This window comes from Sinocyclocheilus rhinocerous, unplaced genomic scaffold (genome assembly GCF_001515625.1).
Source record: "Sinocyclocheilus rhinocerous isolate Xijiao unplaced genomic scaffold, SAMN03320098_v1.1 scaffold1534, whole genome shotgun sequence".
Taxonomy (NCBI): domain Eukaryota; kingdom Metazoa; phylum Chordata; class Actinopteri; order Cypriniformes; family Cyprinidae; genus Sinocyclocheilus; species Sinocyclocheilus rhinocerous.
Genome location: NW_015638992.1, coordinates 180,416 through 190,593, shown reverse-complemented (window position 1 = coordinate 190,593; position 10,178 = coordinate 180,416). Strand labels below are relative to the sequence as shown.

The 10,178-nt window shown below is 35.8% G+C and overlaps 1 protein-coding gene across 1 annotated transcript in view; it reads right to left on the bottom strand.

Moving 5' to 3' along the window:
* The window catches only part of LOC107750925 (cyclic AMP-responsive element-binding protein 3-like protein 3-A), a 16,271-nt gene that overhangs the window by 4,306 nt on the left and 1,787 nt on the right, over positions 1-10,178 (bottom strand). Inside the window, exons 2-6 of the mRNA XM_016566504.1 lie at positions 8,315-8,448; positions 6,261-6,362; positions 4,434-4,540; positions 2,689-2,757; positions 447-531 (exon numbers count right to left, since the gene is read on the bottom strand). Coding sequence (XP_016421990.1) covers positions 447-531; positions 2,689-2,757; positions 4,434-4,540; positions 6,261-6,362; positions 8,315-8,448 — 497 coding nt within the window. The remainder of the gene's footprint in view (positions 1-446; positions 532-2,688; positions 2,758-4,433; positions 4,541-6,260; positions 6,363-8,314; positions 8,449-10,178) is intronic.

The window sequence follows — 10,178 nt, the reverse complement described above, 5'->3', positions numbered from 1 at the left end:
ATTACAAATTTACATGTATTATGCAAACAATATATATATATATATATATATAATTTATTATATTTAAATTAAATATAAATAATATTTATTGTTTAAACTTTACCTTGGAAAATCTGTGCAAAGTTTTGAGACATTGTTAAGCTCTTCTGGAAGGTGGCAGTGAGATCAGTCACTGATGTAATCAGTTGTAATAAAGAAGAAGAGTGAGTTAATTAAGTAATGCTGACGACACCTCTGACATCTCTCTCTTCTCTGGCCTATGTGTCCCCGAACATTTACTTTCCTCCTTTTTCTACCTCTTCTGCAAATGTTCACTTTGAAGTTTGACTTTGATTGTGCTTCAGTTATAAAAATTCCTGGAGCGGATTCCTTCAAAGCTTGGAGCTTCCTTCCTTCCTTAATTTCTTTTCCTTTCTTAGGCTCCTCCTCCTGCGCTGTCACCTTACCAGGATGCAGGTTCCCGTCTGAGCCGGTTTACTGGAGCCGTTCATCACCAGAGACTGCAGCCAGCGTAACTGCTCCATCAGAGACCTGACAGATAGATGGAGAGAGTGCGCTCCAAGTTAGAGGAAGCAGTAATGGAACTTCCATTTGATGTGAACTTTAGAAGTGTAAAGTACAGAGTCATGCTTTAAAAGGGAACGGCTTCATCTAAGGACAAATATGCAGCATGTGGGAGGATTTCACAGCGCTGCAAAGTGTTTTGAAAATGTCAGTAGGGTTAAAATAAGTTTTGAAGTTCAGTCCATCAACCCAGATGCTTCTGTAGCTCATCAATATAGTCTTCAGAATGCTGTTAATTTGGAGCCAAAAGGATTAATCAAGAATCCTCAAAGTGTCAAAAAAGATCCTACTGACATTCTGATTGATAAATATTTTAATAGATATATAAACAGAAAAAAACTCACTTAATCCAAAAATCTTTATTGTTAAAGGATTGTTGTTTAATTTAATTTGGAATTGAAAATTATGATTCATTAAGAATTTTTTGACATGGGACTGAACATATTTTTAGTGAAGAATGGTACCGTACTTTAACAGGGTTTTACTGTAGCATTTTTACAGTCTTTTACCATTAATTTCACAGTCATTTTTTATAGTGTAGGACCAGTACACTTGTATGTAACTTTTAGCCCTCTAGCCGCTGCAGCATAAAACGGCAAGTTATTCGCGGAGGAACATTGTTCTGGTCATTACGTGAGTTGTGCTTCGGCTCCGCGATTCTACGCGGATGAATCTGATGCTTGAGGTGGATGATTGTGTTATCACTGCGGATGTCACTAATGACATCAAAACTCTCCCAATAACAAAAGAGAGATGGATTTCTGAAAAATATGAGCATGTAAGCAGCTGATATGCCATTGCTGTTTTCACAGTTGTTTTACATTACAAAAGTTTACCAACGCTTCAGACATAATATGCTATTCATATCAAATAATGGTGTAAACTATAACTTTGCAAGGCTATTTATAGGCAAATAGACCAATGCAGTATCTGTTTTAGAGATTAGCATTGTTACCAGCATAAACATTGTTTTGTGAAGCTAGTCAATGCACAGCAAAAGTGCTCTTGATTCGTGTTTTATAACGGGTGTCGCATTGCCTTTGCTTTCAAACTCTTTTTGGTTCGAATTTCAGTTGCTGTGGCTATAAGTTATTTTACATGCTATAGTTATAGTAGCCTGACCTGATTTCCTTTATTTACAAATATGACATAAACACGCACGGATGAATACCAGAAGTGTGCAGTTTCCCAGGAAATCCGTCCTGACAACTTTAAAATATGAATAATTATTAGAGATTTAGAGTAAGGCAAAAACATTGTTTGGAAGATGGTTTTATGATGTACTCACTCATTATTAATTTTAAACAAAAAGTTGCATAGGCCTATTGTAGCTTTAAAAAACTAAAAGAACCATAAGCCATGGTGTAAATCATGTAAAACGTATCAAAAATGAAAATATTGTGATGAAACGGACAAATTATGGTGTCTTTAATGCACATGAAAAACACATTGTCTATACTGTTTAAATGTGGTGAAAATGTGGTTATTGTAATGCACCACCGATCATGGTTTATTGTGCTATTTTATATTTGTTTTCACTCAAAAACAAAATAACCAATAAAAGACTGAAAGAAGAGACGTTTTGTAAATGAATCTCATAATGGAATGTGATTTTTATGAGGGATGGGTTTATTCATTCTATGTATAAAAAGTCATTCAAAATGTAAATATGAGATAATACATATGTAAAAATGTGATAAAAGTATTCACAAACAGCAGGAGGGAAAGCAGTGTCAAATGCGAATGATAATAAGCATCTAGCTATATAATCTTGCATGGTTCAAATACCAAAATAAATAGTTTTATGAAGGGAGGAGATCAAACAGGTTGTATGTCAGATGAAATTTTATGATATCATAAATCAGGAAATGGTAGAAGCTAGTCAAGATGGCAGGGATTTTGTGACATGCACTCATTCTCAAAGACTGTAGGAAGAAAAATGTACTTAATTTATTTTTAAGGAAATTTTACTTTCTTTTTGTGAGATAAGCAGTTTCAATACTGTGTTGGGCCACTTGATGTCCAATGTAAATCCAGATCCTGAAGCGAAACCAGTTGAGAACCACTGATTTATAGCCCTGTCATAGCGGAGACGATCTGATATTGTTGTAAAACGAGACTTACGTGTTGGTTTTCTCCAGCTGGAAGACTTTCCTCTGTAATTCCAGATTCTGAGCGCTGCAGGCAGCCATCCTAGACCAGAGTATATTGGCCAATTACTCACAGTGATAAATCTGACCTACAAACACTCCCACACACACTCTGTCTGTCACAGCAGGTGTTCACATACACACAAACACCCCCTAAATAGTCTATGTGGTGCTGGATGCATCAATAACATTAGACGATAATTCAATAATAATTGTTGGTCCAGTTGTTCTCATGAATGAGAGACAAATGAGCCGTAACACTAGATTTCTAATTTGCACAAGGACAGACATTGTAGAGACTTTGATGTGTTCAGATTAATCTAACTAAACATAATGTCCAGGTCACATTTCACCCCTAAATCAATAAAAACGAGAATATATACTAATTAAGTAAGGCTATAACTGATTTTATCCTCATTAATGCTGAAAGTCTCTTTCTTTTATGTGTAAGAGTCAAGCTGCAGCCCACAGGACTGAATAAATGAAAGTATTTCTACATAAACATTACAAATTTAATTAAAAACAGAGGATAAATCTCATCCGCTTCCTAACTTTCTAGCTTAAAAATGTTCTATTGACTTTCTGTTGGCGTCCTGATTATGATAAATGATTAATTTACAATTTACAAATTTATATATATATCTTTTTTATTGTCAAATCAAAAACTAGATGTTTTCTTTGAGGCCAGTACAATCCCACAGGTGTTTGTTAGCATAAGACGGTGACGTTCACACGACTGATTTGTGAATGTGTGAATTAAAAACAGCAAGATGGCTGTGGTGCTTTTAGTGACTGCAGCGCTGGCTGTGAAATGAGTTTGTCCTTTGGACAGATAAACCCACGGGCTCTTCCTTAAAGGGCAATTTCATGCCCCGAAATTTGTGCAGCAGTGTGTTCTAAATAATTTCTCCAGCCTCTCGGAGGATATTCGATTCCTTTGATCCTAAGTTAAGATAAGTTCGAGCCTGGATTTTTAATGACTTTCGACCTCAATTTAAACTTTACTGCAAGTTTACTTAGTAATGAGTTTTTCTTTGATGTCATATTCATTTATTCAGTCAGACTGTTTACTTGTACCACAAACAGGACATCTGAGGTGAATGCTTTTATTGTACGCAAGTCAGCTACATACTGTAAAGCAGTTCACAATAGAAATTACCATTCAAAGACTTGGGGCCGGTAAGATTTTTTATTGTTTTGTTTTTTTTTAATCTGAGTTTATTTAATCAAAAATACAGTAAAAACAGTATAACTGTTTAAAATAACTGTTTTCTATATGAATATGTGTTAAAATTTAATTTATTCCTGTGATCAAAGCTGAATTTTCAGCATCATTACTCCAGTCTTCAGTGCCACAAGATCTGAATGATCAGAAATCATTCTAATATGCTGATTTGCTGCCCAAGAAACATTTCTGATTATTATCAATGTTGAAAACAGTTGTGCTGCTTAATATTTCTGTGGAAACCATGATACACATTTTGATAAATAGAAAGTTCAAAAGAACAGCAGAAATGGAAGTCCTTACATAGAAAGCATAAATATCTTTTCTGTCACTTTTGATCAGTTTAATGCATAATTAATTTCTTTAAAAAGCCCAACCCTAACTTTTGAACAGCTATGTGTGTGTGTGTGTGTATATATATATATATATATATATATATGCGTATTATGTAATTTGATGTTTTGATGTATGTATATATGCATGTGTATAATCACCTGCCCTCCAGTCCATCTATATATTCCTTCTTTTTCTTGCAGCTCTCCTGCGCTGACTGCTTGTTGCGGATTTTCCTCCGAATCTTCTTCAAAATCTTCTCTTCGTACTAAAAAAAGTCATGAGAGAACAGGCCAGACAAAATATTAACATGAATTCATTTTGAAATGAGAGGGCTAACATTTCAGACATTTATTTTGATACAGATTTTATTAGGTCTGAAACCTCAGGCAGCACGTGAGTCAAATCAAATCAGTGTAATCTTGTCATTATCCATTACTCAGAGAGGAAAAACCTCTGCGGCGGAAAGAGAGGTGCCTTTCATCACTGACTTCATTCATCTCAGCCTCTGTAAAAGCCTCTTTCCTTTCTGCTGATGTCTGATCAGGCTTCCAGCAGTAAATATAGAGACACGGCGTAATGACATGTGTAGGACATGGAAAGGTTGTTACTGTGATGATATTACAAGTGGTCATGTGATGTTATGACACCATCGGTTACCATACGTAACCGAGACGGTATGAAAGATGCGTTATACCTTAAAGATTTTATATATACCAAGACGGTGCACTCTTATCACTACGAATGGGAGAAAGTGCAATGCAAAATATGGCAGAATAAGTCTCATCCTTTTAATAAAGACCAGTCAAGTTCATGAGATCAAAAACATCACAGTAATCCACAAGTGCTTCACATGACTCCAGTCCATCAATTCATATCTTAAGTGAAAAGCTGCATGTTTGTAAAAAAACAAAACCATCATTAAGGCATTTTCAATTTTAGACATCAATTGTGTCCAAAATATAAGTCCATTATCCATCCAGCTCCTGTTGTCTCTCACATCAAAATTCACCCCCATATATGTTTAAACCTGTTTTGGCTTGTAAACGGTGCTTGAACTGTGCATATTTCTCTCCTGATTCAGATTAGATTACTTTTTGACTGGAGAAACACCTTAATGATAGATTTGTTTTTTACAAACATGTAGCTTTTTGCTTCACAAGACATTAATTGATGGACTGGATATATACCAAGACGGTGCACTCTTATCACTACGAATGGGAGAAAGTGCAATGCAAAATATGGCAGAATAAGTCTCATCCTTTTAATAAAGACCAGTCAAGTTCATGAGATCAAAAACATCACAGTAATCCACAAGTGCTTCACATGACTCCAGTCCATCAATTCATATCTTAAGTGAAAAGCTGCATGTTTGTAAAAAAACAAAACCATCATTAAGGCATTTTCAATTTTAGACATCAATTGTGTCCAAAATATAAGTCCATTATCCATCCATCTCCTGTTGTCTCTCACATCAAAATTCACCCCCATATATGTTTAAACCTGTTTTGGCTTGTAAACGGTGCTTGAACTGTGCATATTTCTCTCCTGATTCAGATGAGATTACTTTTTGACTGGAGAAACACCTTAATGATAGATTTGTTTTTTACAAACGTGTAGCTTTTTGCTTCACAAGACATTAATTTATGGACTGGAGTGGTGTGGATTACTTGTGGATTATTGTGATGTTTTTATCAGCTGTGTGGACTCTCATTCTGACGGCACCCATTCACTGCAGAGGATCCATTGGTGAGCAAGTGATGGAATGCTACATTTTTCCAAATCTGTTGTGATGAAGAAACAAAATATTAAATAAGGGTGAGTAAATATTTTTAGCAAATTTTCCTTTTTTCTGTGAACTATTATTTTAACGCTGTTAGCTTTAATTTGCATTAGTTTGCAAATATGACTTTTCTTAAACGGTTTGGCTGGTTAGCTAGTTATGGCAGAGTTTCGGATAGAGGACATGGTCTAAGTGTTCAACATACCTTGTCAAGTGGCAGTTGGCTGGGAAGACTGACTCCTTCTTTGGCTAAAAGTTTCTTCTCATCTTCATTGAGAATCAGTTCTTGCTGGGTGGAGGGTTTCGACTAGACATAGAAACACATTTTGTTTCATGTTCTTTCAAATTTGTATAGCATGTGTTATAATTATTTCTTTTGAGAGCAGCCAAGGATATTACTAGACAGAGCTGCAAAGCACCACACGAGGACACTCTATTTAGTCTCAAGTACCAATGCACTGCATTGCATAATGACAACAAATCCTTTCAGACTCAGGAATTCAGAAAAGTGCTGCACAAATACATCTGCTCACTTGTTGTTTTTTTTCAGCGTACATCACATCACATAAATCAATGGCTCAATGCAGCAGCAAGCCAAACACTGAGATCTGTGGTGGTATTAAAGCATTGTGAAATGCACTAACAGCTCTCTATTGCGCTTTATGTTGCCCGGGATTGTTTACAGGTCATAGTCATTACCAGTGCACTACAGGAAGAGCTGTTTGATTGAACACATAGCCCACTCCATTCTAAACATGTTCAAAAAACACTATTAACTGCCTCGCTGTTTATCGTCTAGACAGGCTCCTTTCTAAGAATGCATTCTTACATAATGCGGTCTTGAACTGTTGTTTAATTGGTGGTCTATACACATACGACATGTGCTGTTGCATCATACCTCATTATGTATTTGTGTGAAGATAAAAGTTCAACTTTTAAAGGCCCCGCAATGTTCCATTCCATTTTTTTTTTTAATATATATTTTTTAACAGCATTACATAAATCAGCTCACTGATAACATCAGTTCACAGTTTGCATGCTTTCAGATTTGCTCTATATGCTGTGTCTTCAAATTTGTCTTTGGTTATTAGGGTGCATTTTGGCTATTAGCATCCTATCCTTGAGTTTTTAAGCTAAAAGCTTTTTTAAATGCTCTCGGGACACCTGCATTCTGTTGCAATCCACTGCACATGGCACTCGTTCTAGCTGTAACTGAACACACCTTATGTAAATAAGCTTCAGAACCTTAAGAAGTGCATATCAGGTCAACCTGAGACTGGGCATCCTTAAGATTGATTAGTCAGCTGGGCGTTTAGGCAATATGTTAAAATCAACATTGGGTAAAGCATTCAATTTTTTTTATTGTTTTTCATCTGTTCTTTTTAGTATTTAATTTTATATGTGCAGACAGAAGTTTGGAATAATTAAGAAAAAAGTCTTATGCTCACCGAAGCTGTGTTTATTTGATCAAAATACAGTAAAAACTGATATTGTGAAATATTATTACAATTTAAAATAACTGTTTTTATTGATATATATTATAAAATGTAATTTATTCCTGTGATCAAAGCTGAATTTTCAGCTGCATTACTCCAGTCTTCAGTGTCACATGATCCTTCAGAAATCATTCTGATATATACTAATGTGCTGGTCAAGAAATATTTCTGATTATTATCAATGTTGAAAAGCTGCTTAATATTTCTGTGGAAACCGTGATACATATTTTGATAAATAGAAAGTTCAAAAGAACAGCAGAAACAGAAGTCTTTACATAGAAAGCATAAATATCTTTCCTGTCACTATTGCTGAATCATATTTTTTTTTGTGGCAACTGCTTGTTGCAATGCATTCCGGGAATGCCTTATTGAAGAATGCATGTGAAGCCCTTGATTTTAGCCAAAATCAAAATGTAGTACACTGTAAAATACTACTTTAGTCTTTAAAAATGTAATGTATAATTCAAAGTGTTACTTGCTTTTTCTTTGCAATTTATTTTGTCTAGGTATCTGACTAGTTTTTGGAAGAGAGCTTTTTCTTTTTCTCTGTCATGTATTTCATCCTGAGTTCTTCCACATCTCCTGTTTTCCCGTATGAAATCTGACATCTCCGCTGCTCTCTCTGTCTCTCCTCTATAGAGCCGGTTGTCATTAGCATCCGTGTGGATGTCACACTAGCTGTATGTTTCACACTGAATGTCACAGCAGAACAGTTGAGTCACATACACTACGTGATGTCTGTTTGTGTTCTCTCAGTACTCACAGCTTCTCCGATGTTGGAGAGCAGCAGGTCTTTCACGGTGAGCTGGTAAACGGTGGCTGGTTGAGTTCTCGGCACTGCTGATGTGCACTGAGAGTCTGTCAGACCTTCAGAGAACAGACAGGCCTCCCAATCTGCTGCGCACACAACACACACACACACACACACACACACACAGAATGCATTTACATCACACTATGTCTGAAGACCAACAGACAACATAGATCTTTCATTTTCTGAGTGGTTGTTAGTACACTGCTGAGTGGTGTTCTGGTGCTTTCTAAGGTGTTGCTAAGGTGTTCTTATCACATTTATACATGGTTGCTACTGTTCTTGGGTGTTGCTAGGTGCTTGCTAAGATGTTCTGATGGTTGTTATCACATTACTATTTGGCTGCTACTGCTCTAGGGTGCGTTTCCACAAAGCATCGTTAGCTAACTATGGTCGCAAGTTCCATTGAACTCTATTGGTAACGATGGAACATGTGACCATAGTTGCTTTTGGGAAACGCACCACTGGGTAGTTTCAGGGCATTGCTATGCAGTTGCTAAGGTGTTTTGGGTGTTTGGTAGCACAAGTTACAGCGCGAACATGAACGTCAGAAGGTATGTTGAAAGAAACAGCACAACTTACCGAAATGTATCACGTTTAATGTAGTCGATCAATCAGCGTTTCAACCAAAAGAAAGACGTCAATGAAACAGCTGGGGAACAATATGCCACTTAACGTTGCTTTCACCTCAGGAAAGTTATCACAGTTTGTTGGTTAGCTATAAAAACACTAGAAGGAGCTTATTTACTGTTAATTATAAATGCAGCCTATGTTTGATTAAATCTGTCATGAAGACAAGATTTTCTAAAAACTAGGCTAATTTATGTGCAATTGATTTGTATGTACAAACATTTTTGAGTGTGATTATTATGTATATTAAATAATAGTTTTGTTGTTAATTTGAACTAATTTTAAATAGTTTACAGCATTAGTTGGGAGAGATTCTTTTGGTATCAGCATTGGCTGAGAAATCCAGTATCTGTGCATTCCTAGTTGATATTTGGTTGATAGGGTGTTTTGAGTGTTTTGAGGCATCTTGTTTGTAATGTGATTGTACAACAGAAAGACATTTGAAAACCACATTTGAATGCAGAAGATTGAACAGTGGGACATTTGCATCTTTTCTGATTGAATCTGAAATATGTAATTGGTTTTAAAATCACATTTTCAGCATTTGCAATTACTGAATTAGTGAGTTTCGTTGACCTCAGACCTGCATTAGTGGCAGAACCTCTGCTGCGGTGAAGCAGTAAGTAAAACTCAGATCAGTTATTACAGTCTGCTTCCTCTGGAAGATCACAGGCTTCTCCTGCCTGCCTTAGAATTATAAGTGTATTCATTTTGAACTCTGTTCAGGTTAGTGATTCTTCACTGCATTTACTCAGCTTTGAACTCTGAAAGCTTTGAGAGTCTATTGTGTGTTCTGATGGTTTTGCAGACCCTACAGGTTTTTATGATTGAAAGAATAAGTGGAAATTCAGCCAATCCCCACATTATTTGAGATAGCTTGCAATTTTGCCTTATTTCGGAAATTTTGAAGCAAGTCAATACCAGTTAATCAAGATCCATGAATCCCAGGTTAACCGAGATCAATAAAATGTTTGTATGTTTACCTGCAGGTGTATTACAGAAAATTACTTTGTGAAGTGAGCATCAGCATGGCCTACAGAGGTTAGTACACTTGAACAATATGTACCTGAAGAGAAAAAAACTTTTTTTTTTTCTGTTTTCTTACCGAGTTGATTTCTTAGCATAAATTCTAGTGTATAGTTACCCTAATTAACCTATTTTAATACGTATTTACATAAAGATTGTT